Here is a 16,842-nt window from a genome sequence, read left to right on the forward strand (position 1 = left end):
GAAAGGGGAAGAAGCGGTACTACCCAAAATGTCCATTTCCAGAGAACTGTCATGATTTCACTGGACAACTCCCTGGAAAAGCTCCATTCTCAAGATTTGTCATTATTTTACCTAGCTCAGAGCTCAGTCTGTGTGAATATTCTTATCCCCAGTTATCTGGTGAAAACAAGCAAAAATTGTTTAACCTTGCAGCTGCCTGAAGCAATAATAATAGTAGGGGCTAACATGAAGCTACCAAAAAACTTAAAAGGAAAAACTGGAGAATGTGATATCCATAGGAGGTTCTGAAGGACTCTGACATATTTCTGGGATTGTAGAAGATCATGTGCATTGGTGGGCTGTGCACATGCTCAAAAACAGACCTAGAAAGTCTTAATCTCTCAACTCTAGCTGACCTGGAGTTTCCATACAAGTTAGAATCAAGACTAAGGCAGAGTTGTAAACTGTATGCTGAGCATTTAAGGCAAGTCCCAGAATACAGACAGAGCTTCTCGGCTGAGATATTAATTCATGCCAGGTATTTAAGGAAATCATTGTCCAATCATTAGCCATCAACTAAGTTTACCAAGAACAGACTTCAGTGACCACAAAGGAAAAAGAATACAAATTTTACAGAATAAGTTCAGGAAGTTACTAAACAAATAAGCAGCAATAGCAGCAACAACAACTAGCCCCAAGGAGGGGGGATATCCGATTTCCAGATTTGCCATATTATATATATATATTTTTTTTAATCTTCATTTTATTGAGATATATTCACATACCACGCAGCCACACAAAACAAATCGTACTTTCGATTGTTTACAGTACCACCACACAGTGGTACACTCACCACCCAAATCAATCCCCGTCACCCCCATTAGCACACACACAAAAATAACAAGAATAACAATTAGAGTGAAAAAGAGCAATCGAAGCAAAAAAGAACACTGGGTACCTTTGTCTGTTTGTTTCCTTCCCCTATTTTTCTACTCATCCATCCACAAACTAGACAAAGTGGAGCGTGGTCCCCATGGCCTTCCCAATCCCACCGTCACCCCTCACAAGCCACATTCTCATACAACTGTCTTCGAGATTCATGGGTTCTGGGTTGTAGTGTGATAGTTTCAGGTATCCACCACCAGCTACCCCAATTCATATTATATTTTAAATGCTCAATTTTCAATGAAAATTATGAGACATGCATGACCCAAGCACAGGAAATGAAAGCAGCCAATAAAAACTGATCCTGAGCAAGCCTAGATGTTGGAATTACTAGACAAAGACTTCAAATAAACAATTATACAAATGTTGAAAAGAACTAAAGGAAACTGTGTCTAAAGAATTAAAGGGAAGTATGTAAACAATGCCTCACCATGTAGAAAATATCAATAAGGAGACAGAAATTATTTAAAAGAAACAAATATTAATTCTGGAGTTGCAAAGTACAATAACTGAAATGAAAAATTCTCTAGAGGAGCTCCTCTGCAGTATTGAACTTGTAGAAGAAAGATTCAAAGAAATTGAAGACAGGTCTATTAAGATCACCCAGTCTGAGGAAGAGAAGAAAAATGAGAAAAATGATCACAGTCTCAGAGATATGTGGGACATCATCAAACATATCAATATAAACATAATGTGAATTCCAGAGGGAGAGAAAAGAAAGAAAAGAAGAATTTTTGAAGAATACTTCTCAAATTTGATGAAAAACACTAGTATATATCTCCAAGAAGGTTAACAAATTCCAAGTAGCAGAAGCTCAAAGAGATCTAAACCTAGGCATGTTGTAGTCAAAGTATTGAAAGACAAAGACAGAGAATCTAGAAAGCAGGCAGAAGAAAGTGACTCAGATACAAGGGATCCTCAGTAATATTAACTGCTGACTTTTTATCAAAAAACATAGTGATGAGAAGGCAAAGGGTGATACATTCAAAATGTAAAAAAGTAACCTGTCAAATAAGAATTCTATATCCAGCAAAACTATCCTTCAAAAATGAAAGAGAAATTAAGAGTCCCAGAGAAACAAAAACTGAGAGAAGTTGTGGCTGGCATTCCTTCCATATAAAAAATACTAAAAGGTAATCCTTTGGGCTTAAATAAAAGGACACTAGACAGTAACTTGAATCCATGTGAAGAAATAAAGAGCACTGAAATAAAGTAAACTACATAGGTAAATATAAAAGATAGTATAAATATATTTTTTATGTAACTTTTCTTCTATCTGATTTAAAAGACAACTGTATAATGCAATATTAGAAAACTGCTCACGGACTTATAATTTATAAAGATGTAATTTGTATGAAAACAATGGCACAAAGAGAGGAAAGAAATGAAGCTATACAGGGGCAAAGTTTTTGTATACTGTTGAAATTAAGTTGCCATTAATCCAAACTAGATTGTTTTAAAATAAGATGTTAATTATAATCCCCAGGGCAACTACTAAGAAAATATCTTTAAAAAATACAGTAAAAGAAACAACAATGGAATTAACATAGGCATATTAGAAAATATCCGTTTAACACAAAAAAGATAATAATGGAGGAACAGAGAAACAGAAAAGTCATAAGACATATAGAAAACAAATAGCAAAATGGCAGACAAATTTTACCTTATTAAAATTTAAATAGACTAAAATCTCCAATATAAATGCAAAAATTGGGAGAATGGATAAAAATACATGATCCAATTATAAGCTGTTTAAAAGAAACTCATGTTAGGTTCAAAGATACAAATAGGTTTGAAAGTCAAAGGATGAAAAAAGATGTACTATGCAAATAGAAACCAAACCAGAGCTGGAGTGTACAGCATCATCACAGAAAATAGACTTTAAAAAGACGTTTGTTACTTGAGGCAAAGAAAGTCATTTTATAATGATAAAAAGGTCAACCCATTAGGGGGACATGACAATTATAAGCACAGGCACCTAAAAACAGAATTCCAAAATATAGGCAGCAAAATTTGATAAACTGAAAGAATAGACAATTCAACAATAATAATTAGAGACTTCAATATCCTACTTTCAATAACGGATAGAACAGCCAAGCAGATCAACATGGAAACAGGTAACTTGAACAACATCTATCTTGACTTAAAAGACATCTATACAACACTCTGCTCAAATGCACATTATTCTCAAGTTCACAAGCCTCAATAAGTGTAAAGGATTGAAGTCATAATAAGGATTTTCTTTGAACATAACAAAAAGAAATTAGAAATTAGTAACAGAAGGAAATTTGGGAAATCCATAAATATGTGAAATTGAACACAATTCTAAATAACCAAAGGGTCAAGGAAGAAATTACAAAGGAAATTAAAAAACATGTTGAGGTGAACCAAAACAAAAGCAGAACATACCCAAACTTATAGAAATCAATACTTCAAGGGAAATTTATGGGTGTAAATGCTTACATTAACAAGAAGAACTGAAATCAATTACCTAAACTTCCACTTTAAAAAATTAAAAAAAAAATTAAAAAAAAAAAACTAAATTCAAAACAAATGGAAGGAAGGATGGAAGGAAATAATTAGCATTAGAGTGGAAACAAATGAAACAGAAAATAGAAAAATAGGAAAAAAATATCAACAAAATCAGAAGTTTGTTCTTTGAAAAGAGCAACGAAATTTACAAGCCTTTAGCTAGACTAAGAAAAAGAGAGAAGACTGAAACGACTAAAATCTGAAAGGAAAAGAGGACATTACTTTATTAGAAAAATAAAAAGGGTTATTAGGGAATACCATGAATAACCGTATGCCAACAAATTAAATAACCTAGATGCAATGGACCAATTCCTTGAAAGACACAAACTTCTGAAACTGACTCAAGAAGAAACAGAAAATCTGCACAGACCTATACAAATAAAGAGATTGAATTAGTAATAAAAATGCCCACAGATAAAAAGCCAGGCCTAGATGCTACTTCAAAGATGATGTGCAAATGGCAAATCAGCACAGAAAAAGATGTTCAACATTAGGCATTAGGAAAATGCAACTGAAAACTACAATGAGATACCACGTCACAACCACTAGGAGGGCTAAAATATAAAACAGACAATAATAAGTGCCTCTCAGGATGCGGAGAAACTGGAACCCTCAAACATTGTTGGTAGGAATGTAAAATGAGAGAAGCATTTTGGAAAACATTTTAGCAGTTCTTCAAAATGTTAGTGTTACCATAGGTTCCAGCAATTCAATTCTTCATTATAATCCCCAGAGAACTGAAAACCAAAGTCTTGCAAAAACTTGTAAACAATGTTCAAAGCAGCATTATTCATAATAACCAAAAAGGTGGGAACAACCCAAATGTCCATCAACTAATGAATGTCCATTGACTAATGAATGGAAAAACAAAATGTGGTATATGCATAAAATTGAATATCATTCAGCCACACAAAAGGAACAAAGTACTATGTCATGTATGCTATCATGACAAACCTTGAAATCATTATGTGAAGTGAAAGAAGTCATCACAAAAGGCCACATAATGTATGATTTCATTTATATAAAATGTCCAGAACAGCCAAATCCATACAGACAGAAAGTAGATTAGTGGTTGCCAGGTGCTAGAGGCAGGCGTTTACGAGGTACTTGCTATTCTTTCTGGGATGATAAAAAATATTCTAAAAAAAACTAAATAGTGGTGATGGTTGCACAAGTATGTGAATGCATGTAAAACCACTGAGTTATACACTCTAAAAGGGTGAATTTTATGGTATGTGAATTCCATCTTAAAAAAGGTGTTATTTTTTAAAAGAGCATAAGCTTTTAAGAGGCATATTTAAGAAGAGGAAATAACTATAGTATTCTCCACATATGCGTAAATATTTTCAAAAACACAAAAAGCTAAATATTTATTGTAGGGATATAAATACATGTGATAAAAATATACATTATAAGCAATGGAATGATAAATACAAAAATTTAGTATAGTTGTTATTTCCCAAGTGTAAGGTAAGTGGGTATAATCAGGCAAATCACTTCAAAATTAACAGTAATGTTTGGTTGTCTTAAATTGGGTGGTTGCTTATTATTCCTTATACTTTAAATATATTTTCTTTTCTCATGTACCTATTCATATTTAATAAAATCAATATAAAATATTTAAAAATTATATATTTTAAATGTTTAAATATTAACAATTAAATATTTAACACTCAAAGAGTTTTGAACACAGATAGTACATCTCCAAAACTTTCCCCCAGTTTTCAATAAATTAAACTGTGAAAGGATAGGAAATACGTGGTATGGCTGTCATGGTGATCTTACAAGTGTTATAACAGGAACAATAATAATTCAAGAACCATATAAAAATGCAACCTGTACACTTTAAAAGTGTATTTTTGAGATGCCCTGTTTAGCTCTGGACAATATGCAAAACAATGAAGAAGCCAAAGACAAATTAGGTAAAAGGTATCAAATTCAGCCTTTAGCCTGAAATGAAACTCTTTTTTTAGTGTTGAGGGGAGAGTACTTCACAGTCCATGTGTCACTTTCTAGCTAAGAAGCCATAATGTGTACAAAGTGCTCAGAATCCTCTGTTAAATATAATGGATAATTATGCTTATACATCAGAGCTGCCATGTAAGCAATATGCCTTGGGAGCCAGGCTGATATGCTACGAGCCAGAAAACTTTGGTCATTAGCTCATCCATTGCGGATGCCCAGAAATTTTGATCTGGCTGTCACACTTGACCAGACACCAGATGATCAAGAGAAAATGCCTGACTTGGTGTGACATCCCTTCTGGAGGCTGAGGTCACCAAAAGCAGAGGAACATTAACATAACTCAGAATAGTGACGGTGAAATTTAGAGTGCTCTGGCACTCGTACTTCCCTATAGACAGCGCAGCTGGGGGACAGCGCAGCTGGGGTTTGAATTCTAACATCAGCACTCATTCTTTTTTTCTCCTTTAATTTGAGAATGTTTTCATTGCTCCAAAAAGAAATTCCCATACCCTTTATAACCACTTATTATTGACACTTAGCATTGGTATGGTCCTTTGTTACAATTGATGAAAGAATATCACAATGTTACTGTTAATATAGTCCACAGTTTGCATAAGGTATACATTTTTTCCCATATTCCACCCTATTATCCTTGTAACAGTGATATACATTTGTTCTAGTTCATGGAAGTACATTTGTACTTTTAACCATAGTCATCATCCACAACAGGGTTCACTATTATGCAGTCCCATGTTTTATCCTCTAGTTTTCCTACTAGTGATATAACACAACCCTAAACTTCCCCTTTCAACCATAATCACACCTATAATTCAGTGCTGTTAATTATACTCACAATAATGTGCTACCATCACCTCTATCTATTTCCAAACATTTACAATCAACCTTATTAAAAATTCTGCACAAATTAAGCATTAGCTCCCCATTCTCTACCCTTATACCATCTCCTGGTAACCTATACTGCAGATTTTAACTCAATGAGTTCAAGCATTCTTTATCACTCCCCTTCCCCAGTATTGTGTAGAGATAATTTTTTAGAAGTTTTTTAAAAAAAAAGGAAAAAAAAACTAACAAGTATTATCCACCACTTGAGATTTCAAATATGCATTTCTTAATATATATTTTAAAATCACTTCTAAAAGAAGAAAATTGGGCAATTATAAATGCCAGTACTACTGTATTGTATTTTTTGGCATGTAACACCATGGCTTACTTCCTACAGGTGCAGTGCTAAAATGCAAATGCATAAACAGTAATGATAAATCTATAGTTTTGGTCAATGTACAAAGCATAGTTTGTAACTAATGCAAGAAAAAGTGGAGGGATGGAGGGGTATAGGAACAGTGTATGTGTTTGCTATTGAAGTCAAGTTGGTATCAAATCAAATATGATTGATATATATTTCAGATGTTAAATTTTAACCCCACAAGGAAATATATGAAAAATGTCCAGATAGAAAGGTCAATATGGTATAATACAAAATATCAAATAAATATGAATGTAGGCATTAATGGAAGAATGTAAGGACAAAAAAGGTATAAAATTTACAAAGACTACTTTAAATAGCAAAATGGAAAAAGAAAACCCTGCATTATCAGTAGTGACTTAAAATTTAAATGGACTAAACTCCAGTAAGGCAGAGATTGGCAGAATAGATTAAAGAGCATGAACCAACTATATGTGGTCTGCAAAAAACTCACCCTTAAACATAAAGACATAAGTAGGATGAAAATGAAAGAATGGGAAAAAATATACCATGCAAGTGGTAACCAAAAGAGCTGGCGTAGCTACACTAATATGAAATGAAATAGACTTTAAGTCAAAAAACTGTTACAAGGGACAAAGACAGTCATTTTATACTGATAAAAGGGTTAATTCAACAAGAAGCTGTAAAAATACAAGAACCTAACAGCAGAGTCCCTAAATATATGAAGCAAGACGATTTTACATTAATAGTAGGAGACTTTAATACAGCACTTTCAGTAATGGATAGAACATTCAGAGCAAAGATCAATAAGGAAATACAAGACTAGAACAATACACTAAACCAACTAGACCTAACAGATATATATAGAACACTTTGCTAACAATAGAAACCACATTCTTCTCAAGTGTACATGGATTATTTTCCAGGATAGACCATATCTTAGGTCAGAAAAAAAGTTTCAATAAATTTAAAAACATTGAAATCATACAATGGATCTTCTCCAACCACAATGGAATGAAGCTAGAAATCAATAAAAGGAAGAAATGGAAATCCAAATATGTGGAAATTAAAAAGCTGACTCTTAATTAAGTAACAGATAAAAGAGGAACTCACAAAGGAAATCAGGAAATATCTTGAGGCAAATGAAAATAAAAATACTACACACTAAAACTTACAGGTTGCCACAAAGGCAGTGCTAAGAGGGAAATCTATAGCTCTAAATGCTTAGTTTAAAAGAAGAAAGATTTTAAATCATAAACCTAACATAAAAACTGGAAGAACTAGTAAAAGAAGAGCAAACTAAACTCAAAGAAGCAGAAAAAAGAAAATAACAAGGATTAGAGCAGAGATAAATGAAATAGAGAATAAAAAAACAATAGAAAATCAACAAAACCAAAAGTAGATTGTTTGGAAAGAACAATAAAATTGACAAATCTTTAAAAAGAGAGGATTCAAATAAAATCAGAAATGAAAAAGGGAGACATTACTACTGACCACAATGAAATAAAAAGGATGACAAGAGGATAATATGGTCTGATAAGGGTTCAGTGTGCAGAATACATAAAGAAATTCTACAACACAACAAATCAATTAAAAATGGTCAAAAGACTTGACATTTCTCCAAAGAATATATAACAATGGTCAAAAAGCACCTGAAGAGATGCTCAATATCATTAGCCATTAGGGAATGCAAATCAAAACCACAATGAGATACCATTTAACACCCAGTAGAATAGCTGGTGTTAAAAAAAAAAAACGGCAAGGTACAAGTGTTGAAGAGGATGTGGAGAAATCGGAGCACTCATTCTTTTTTGGTGGGAATGTAAAATTGTGCAGCTGCTGTGAAAGACAGTTTGGTGGTTCCTCATATGACTTGGTACTCCCACTACCAGGTATATACCAAAAAGAAATGAAAGCAGGGGCTTGAAAAGATATTTTCACATTGATGTTCATAATGGCATTATTTGCATTTGGCAAAAGAGGGAAGCAAACCAAGTGTCCATCAACTGATGAATGGATAAGCACATGTGGTATATACACACAAAGGAGTATGATTCAGCCAAAAAAGAGATGGAACTCTGGTACATGCGAAAACATGGATGAACCTTGAAAACATCGTGTTGAATGAAATAAGCCAGACACAAAGGACAAATATTGTATGATCTAACTGATGAAAAATAATTAGAATAAACAAACTCATAGAGTCAGAGTCTAGAATATGGACTACCAGGGGATGGGGTGCAGGTAGAAATACAGAATTAAAGCTTAAAAGGTACATTGTTCCTATTTGGGACAATGGACACATTCTGGTAATGGGTGGTGGTGGTGGTAGCACAACACTGTGAACGTAATTAATTGCAATGAATTATATATTTGAGTGCAGTTAAAAGTAGAAATTTTAGGTTGTACATATGTTAATAGAATAAAAATCTTAAAAAAAAAAAATCCAAAGAATAGGACAACACAGACGGCAAACCCCAAGTTAAACTATGGACTATAGTTAACAGAACTATTATTAAAATGTTCTTTCATCAATTGTAACAGATGTACCACACCAATGCAGTGTTAACAATGGGGTGGTATATGGGAAACCTGTATTTTAGGCATGATAGTTCTATAACCCACAACTTCTCTAATTTAAAAAAAAAAAAAAAGTAGAGAAGGAGAAAAAGCTATACCAGTTTCACCAGTTTTGCCATTGAAACCCTGAAGAAACCAGAGTTGCTCTTGGCCCACATCAGCAGGGCTGTGTGAAGCTTTCCTCTGGGAGCCAAAAGTTCAAGGACAATACTGCCCCAGTCCTCCGTTCTTTTTCAAACAACGTATTGTCTTAAAATACTGGAGTGGTTCCGAGGGGTAATGTTCCTGCCAGAGACTGGGCTGGATTATCTAAGAAAAAGTTTTTTCCATTTCACTTTGTTATTATACTCAGCACAAAAGGATATATCATCTAAAGCAATAAGTGTTCTCTGATGAGTCTTCTTTTACTAAAATGGTCTAAGACCCTGGAAAATAATTTTAAGTCTAATCAACATTTCAGCATGGCAACAAGAATTAAACAGAGTTTACCTCCATGTACAGTTGTCTTGATTAAGGTATCCATAGAGAAAGCAAGCCACACCTACTACGGCTGCCAGTAGTAGCATCTGAGTGTAATAGCCCAGCCAAGCAAAATAGATTCCAATCTTCTCTCCATAGTATTTCCTGAAGAAAGATATAAATTAATTTTAGAAGACACAAATAATCAATCTGTAGGTTCATCCTGATATTAATTTCTGATTTTAAATAAAGGAAGCTTTAAGCTTATACTTCTGATTCAATTCATTTAAAATACATTCATTTTTATAGCAGACTCCAAATTTCGATGAAACAAAAAAGTATATCACATGTCACAGATGCACTGATCACTGGGCAGCCTATTGAAGCAACGTAAATTAGAACAGAGCAAGGGAGGGGAAAATGCTGAATATAGAGGAAATAGGAGTATCATTGTTATTCTTCGTAAAAACAAGCACAATTTTAAAGATTCTCCAAACGATTATTCTTAAATATGCTTGAAACAAATGAACATGAACAAGCTTTTCTCAGTTTTATCCTTTGACTTATGTAGGGAACTTTCTTGGAGGAAAGATGAAATGTATATCACAAATAATAGCAAGAAAATGACTGATAATAATACTAATTGGTAGTGGAATGTCTCTGTGATCATATTATTTATGAAACTCATTTTGAGAATGGGAGAAGGCAGGATGGGTATGATTGGAAAATCCACCTATCTTTATTCCTTATATCTAGCATTTCTATTATTTTTAAGTTTTTAAAGCTGATCACTAGGGAACTTTGGGGTGAAATGGAAGAGGTTAGATAGTGTGAATAGAAGAAGAGGGGATCTTCGATAAGAAGCAGTGACAGAAATGTTCCTGAAAGGGAGACTAAATATAGTTAAACAGAAAGAAAGGGTTTACAGATGAGGAGAAAACAATAGTGGTTGTTCTGGTGAACTGCTGTTGCTAATATTGCCTAGACTCATTCACTTCTGGCTCAGTCTGAAGTCTGTTAGACCATTGGGGGCTTTAGTTAGCTCAGGGGCCTTCTGGAGGCTTCAGGACAGGTTCAGTTCGGAGCTGGCTGAACCCCTTGGGTACAGCCTAAGTGGGGACGTGCTCTGAGAACAGCCTGGGGGCTAGTGAAACTCTGAAAGGAACAACTCAGTGCTGGGCCAGAGCTTACAGGGCAATGTAAGAAATAAGTTGGGATGAAGGTTGCCCCCATGGGGAAGAAAAAGCTGGGGTCAATACAAAATCAAGAGGCGGGGATGAAGTACATTACTTCCGTGTGACTAGAGCCTTTTGCTTGGTTCATGGATGGCAGGCACATGGCAGGCTCAGGACTGGGAGAGGAAAACCTGGGCAATGGGTTTCAGATCTCTTGGTCTCTGCTGTTTTGCTTTCGGTAATATGTTATAAAAATCATCTGTCTTGGAAAGCCACACTTAAAACTGGAAGGTATTTTAGAAGTTGCCTGGTCCAACTTTCTGATAGTGAAAATATCCTGCCACAGAGCTAAGTGGGCAGTTTATGTTTGGATATTTAGTGACGGAATTATCCCTGTATTATTGCAGCAACAAGGTGAGAAAGATTTTTCTAATCTTAAATGGAAAACTCCCTCCCAGTTCTTGTTAAAAGGCTGGGAATAATGAAGATTCCCTCCAAATGCAATGTCTTCTCATCATTGTCTCTATCTGCCAGAAACACACCAATTCTTAACTTCAATTTTTCAAAACTCAGTTTTGAATTTATCAAAGTTTTAATGATACACTGATGAAAGAGTCAAACTCTAGAAGGCTGATTATAAAAAATGAGCTGTCCCAACACCCTCCCCATTTCCCACTGCTCAGAAGCAACCTCTTTCAACTCTCTAGCTGATTCTTTGACTATTTACCTCCATATCTCTAAATAATATGCTGACAGGGCTGTTTATTAATTTTTCAGTTTTATGTATCATTTATTGACTTTCTACTCTGGAAGATGAGGATTTTAAGCTCTCTTTCAACCCCTGCCTCAACTATACACCCACACCTTCGTTCCCCCATTCTCTCAACATAGTTACCTTATAATTTTGGTTGGATCAATATTCCTGCTTTACATTATTCTGACTCTGTAAATACTATTTGCAGCTGAATTGAGTTATCTACTATGATTGCTTTTTCTTTCTAGTTTGTTCATTGCTTAATTTTCTGTGTACTTATCACCAATTCAACCCCAGACCCCCATAGTTGTGTAATTCAGCATATTCAGACACATGAGGTATTCTACCAATTTCATCTCCGTGAGTAAATTCCTTCAGACCTCCACCAATCGAGCAGCAGAACCATCATTTTGGGCCCTCCCTGCCCCTCTCTCTAGTGTTATATTCCCTGTTTCCTAAATCTCGTCTTCCTCTTTTGGGCAGAGAAACTCCGCCATTATCTTGCACACCTAAATTGTGAAAATTTGTTCTCAGTTTGGCCATGTACAAGATTCTAAATTGAAAAAATCACTTTTCCTCAGACATGTGATGTTATCACTCTGCTTTATTCTAGCTTGCAGTGTTGTTAAGAAATCCCTGAGCCTCAATCTTTTGTACGAAGCTGTTTTCTCTTTGGAGGCTTGCAGGATCTTCACGTTGGCTCCAGCATTCTGAGATCTCATGCTGTCATGATGTGATGGCTTCATTTGCATCCCCTGTGCCAGGCACTCAATAGCTCTTCCCATCTGGAAACTCAGGGGTGCAGTTTGGAGAAATTCTCTGGAAGTATTTCTCTGATTTCCTCTGTACATTTTTCTCTGTTCTTGTTTCTGGCACTCCTATTATTTGTTCATTGGACCTTCCAACTGATCTAATTTTTATCTTTTTCCTCTTTTATTTTTCTCTCTCTTTTTGCTCCATGTTCTGCACATTTATTCAACTTTATTTCTATTATGTTTTTAATTTCAAAGGGCTACTTTTTATTCTCAGAGTTATTTTTTTAAACAGAATTCTGTTCTTGCCTTATGGATGCAATATCTACCTTTATCACTCTGAAGGGAATAATGAGAGATTTGGGAGGAAGTTTTCTTCTTTCTTGTGCAGTCTGTTTCTTCCAAATTGCTTTTTCTGTTTGTTTGGTTTGCTTTTTTTCCTTTTGGTAATCCCTGGAACCACAGATGGAGATTTAACAGAATAGATGCTCAAGGGGTTACTAATGGGAAGCAACAAAGTGAAGGAACATAAGGAAATGAGGACCAGAAACTTGTTTCTATTCTCTGAATAGGAAATACTTAGCAAAGTATACTTAAAATAGTGGGTAAATTATTTTCTTTACCACAAATCATATAGAATCATTAAGAAGAATTTATCAAACCCATCACCCTGCCATCAGATTACAGGTTTATCATAAAAGGGCAATGATGAAAGGAAAATTATACATGGAAGATAACCTGAAATATTTATATAGACACAAATATTCTCTTTTAAAATCTTATTCTACAAGGTTCCTGTTTAGTTTGTCAGGCTGCTGAAAGCAAATACCATGAAATGGGTTGGCTTTTAACAATGGGAATTTGTGAGGTTACAAGCTTACAGTTTTAAGGTCATGAAAATGTCCAAATCGAGGCATCATCAAGATGATGCTTTATTCCTGAAGACCAGCTGCCAGTGATGCTGGACTCCTCTGTCACATGGCAAGGCATATGGTGGTGTCTGCTGGCCTCCACCTTCTCTTCCAGGTTTCCTTGCTTTCAGCTTCTTGCTTCCATGGCTTTCTCTCTCTGTATTCATCCTATTTATACAGGACTCCAGTAAGAGCATTAAAACCCACCCTAGGTCATGCCTTACCTGAAGTATGCTCATGAAAGAAACCTTACTTACACTAGGTTTACACTCACAGGAATGGATTAGCTTTAAGAAAATGGTTTTTGGGGGAACATACATTTCCAAACCACCACAGTTCCCAAACAGTTAATGAGAGAAAGTGTCTCTTTATGAAAGTAATCCAACTAATAAACTAATAAAGGAAGGAATTAGAATATCATTATTTGGCAGATCCCTAACAAGATAATGAATTGGGCAGTGATCATCAATGGCTGCTATCATCACAAAATAGAGAGGAACAGCTGGACATTATGTGCTGACAGAGGTACACAAATCCTCACATTAAGCATTCTTGCTAAAATCCAAACTTGAATCAGATCCAGTCCCTTTATGGGAAATGACTTATTTATTTAAAGGGACTACACATAACAGGGAAACATGATCAATAACACCACAGGGGGGGATGAAATCAGCAAAATAGAGAATGGGAAAACTAATAAATTGCAAGAGAAAAAAAGAGCAAGGGAAACTTACAGATTAAAAAAAAAAAAAGGGAAAGACATTAGCTGCAACATCTGGACCTTGTTTGAATCATAATTTGAACCAAAACTGCAAAAAATAATGTTTGAGCCAATCAGGGAAATCTGAACACTGATTATTTGATGATATTAAGGAATTTTTTTAAAGAGCATTCTTGTTGTGTTTGAGAGACCTTATCAATTAGAAATTCATATTAATGAAATGAAATATTTGGAATTTGTTTCAAAATGATCCAGTAGAGGGGAAAGGAAGTAGGTGGAGAGAAAGAAGAAACAAGATTGGCTATGAGTCGGTAACATTTGGATCGGGACAGATAAATATTGATTTCCTTTATTTTTCTTTCTACTTTAGTATATGTTTGAAATATCCTGTAATAAAAACATTAAAAAAAAATAAAACTATTGAAGTTTTTAAAAAACTCTCACTTTTAATGCCAAGGGTTTTTCCCAATTATATAGGCACCTGCATGGGACATTGAGATGTAGGAAGAACAGGCACTGGGCTCCAGACAGACTTGGATATAACCAGATTCTCTTCTTCTCACCCTCCACTTACAATCCATAACCAAGTCCTCTCAAGTCGACTCTCAAAATATATCCCACATCTTCTGTTCGTTCCCAGGATCTCTTACCTGGAGCCTCCTACCTGATCTCCCTGCATCCTGTGCCCTCCGTATTCCATCCTCCACAATATCTTTGTAAAATATCAAGGTACAAATTGCTATCCCTCTAACTTCATGTCTTCCATGAAGACTTTGTTCTGGATTCTTCAGAAGCCTCCTCACAAGGCTTGGGGACTGAGTTTGCTGAAGTGATACCACATTCTTGGAATGAGGTTCGTAGGGCTGCAGTCTGATCCTTTATTTCTCAGAAATAAGTGCTCTGCAGCTTCCCTACACCTGAAGGATAAGCCAGGAGGTGGCCTGTAGCTTAGCACTGTCTGTCCAAAGCAGTGGAGTCTCTGGACCTTTCAGAACGTAACTGGCTGGGACTCTGTTGGGTCTGGCACCGGGGATTAGAATTTACGGTATCTCACTAATCTGAACATGTGAGGACACTTTCTCCTACTTCTCATTGGACTGCTCTCTACAACTCACCTGATGAGGTCCAAGGGCTGCTTTTTGTATATGCTTCGAGGATGAGCCCATTCTCTATACAGAAGGTACCGTTCACTAGGGCAGCTGGAATCCTCTGATCGGTGACGGAATTTGCACTGGGAAGAAGGAAAAAAGTGAGCATCACAATAACCATGTTTTCACAAATCTGTATATTAAATCTATGTTTAATTTGGTACTCTTTGTGACTAATACTTCACAGTCATTTGTGGAAAAGGGGCCTTCATTTGCTGGAAGGGATGGAAATACCATTCAATTTCATCATTCTCAATGGGAAGCACTAACATCTTCCTGGAGGGCCGTTTGCAAATGTGGGTGGGGAGGATGCTTGGTTGTTACACTCCCAGGGGTGGGGTGGGGAGGAGGCCTGCAGCTACTTGGTGGGAGCCCTGGCGATGTTTAATGGCCTACAAATAGGGCAGCTTTACAGTGAAAAAATTGGGCCATCCAAGTGCTAAAATCACCACAATAGAGAAACACATAATAGTACAGACCCCTCCTCGGACAACTGGGGAACAAGGGCTTTAGTTGGTTAGTGACAGGGTCAATTCTAAAACCCAGGCCTTACCCTCCCCCTCTCCTGCCCCATTAAGCAATTATTCTCGGATAACATGTAGAAAATAACATCAAGTTACACATTTAGCTTATTCAACAAACAAACAAAAACTTCCTGCTTCTGCTAAATTCAGTCACTCTTTTCCCCATCTGACTTGTTTTCCTTCTTCCTGCACTAGAACCAAATTGCCAGCCAGGCAAGTAGTAGCATGGTCCACAACCTCCACTCACCTCCCTCCAACACCACACAGGAGCATTCCCCAGCCTGGGTATGAAGCCATTGCACTTGCAAGGAGCTTTAGTGGAAAGGGCCTGGGCAGACGTCAGCTAACACTGTAGAACCTTGGCATCCCAGATTAATACTCATGATGGATATTTGCAAGTGTCCCCAAAGTTCCTGTCATACTGTAATCACTAATTTTGATGGGACACAAATAACACATGTTCTACCGCACTGTGGCTATTAGACAGGAAGCTCAGCAACCGCTTCTTTTCCCGACATCCTGGCTCTCTACTTATCCATGTGTTTTAAGAAGTTGTTTCCTGAAGGAGCTTGCTAAGCTGCTGTAACCAGATTTTTTTCTGCTTCTGTCCTAATTTGCTATTATCTTATACAGTACCTTTAAATATTGTCTTCATCCACAAATACATGTACTATAAATTAATAATTATCAATTCCAAACTTTGCTTCCCTTGGACTAATAGATTCAGGTAAATTGATAATGAATATTAAAAAGTAAGGAAGGAATATACTACTATGTTTTTTTTCAGTGACAAAATTTATTTTAAATCTTAGGAGTTACCAGGGGTAGAAATTTCCCTGGCAATGCAGGATATGACTCCCGGGGATGAGCCTGAACCTGGCATCGTGGGACTGAGATCACCTTCTTGACCATATTATGAGTCACTTCTTGAGATGAAATGAAGTGAAGCTTCGGTGGCTGAGAGATTTCAAATGGAGTTGAGAGGTCACTCTGGTGGATCTTCTTATGCACAATATAGATAACCCTTTTTAGGTTTTAATGTACTGGAATAGCTAGAAGCAAATACCTGAAACTATCAAACTCCAACCCAGTAGCCTTGACTCTTGAAGACGAGTGTATAACAATGTAGATTACAAGGGGCGACAATGTGATTGTGAAAACCTGTGGCTTGC

General features: G+C 35.9%; 1 protein-coding gene across 2 annotated transcripts in view; it reads right to left on the bottom strand.

The window, feature by feature from the left end:
- Positions 1-16,842, bottom strand: part of ANO6 (anoctamin 6) — a 234,918-nt gene that overhangs the window by 47,651 nt on the left and 170,425 nt on the right. For both annotated transcript variants that reach the window (XM_037848272.1, XM_037848273.1), the window contains 2 exons: positions 15,114-15,229; positions 9,716-9,850 (listed from right to left, as the gene is read on the bottom strand). In XM_037848272.1, the coding sequence (XP_037704200.1) occupies positions 9,716-9,850; positions 15,114-15,229 (251 nt within the window). The remainder of the gene's footprint in view (positions 1-9,715; positions 9,851-15,113; positions 15,230-16,842) is intronic.

This window comes from Choloepus didactylus, chromosome 8, assembly GCF_015220235.1.
Source record: "Choloepus didactylus isolate mChoDid1 chromosome 8, mChoDid1.pri, whole genome shotgun sequence".
Taxonomy (NCBI): Eukaryota; Metazoa; Chordata; class Mammalia; order Pilosa; family Megalonychidae; genus Choloepus; species Choloepus didactylus.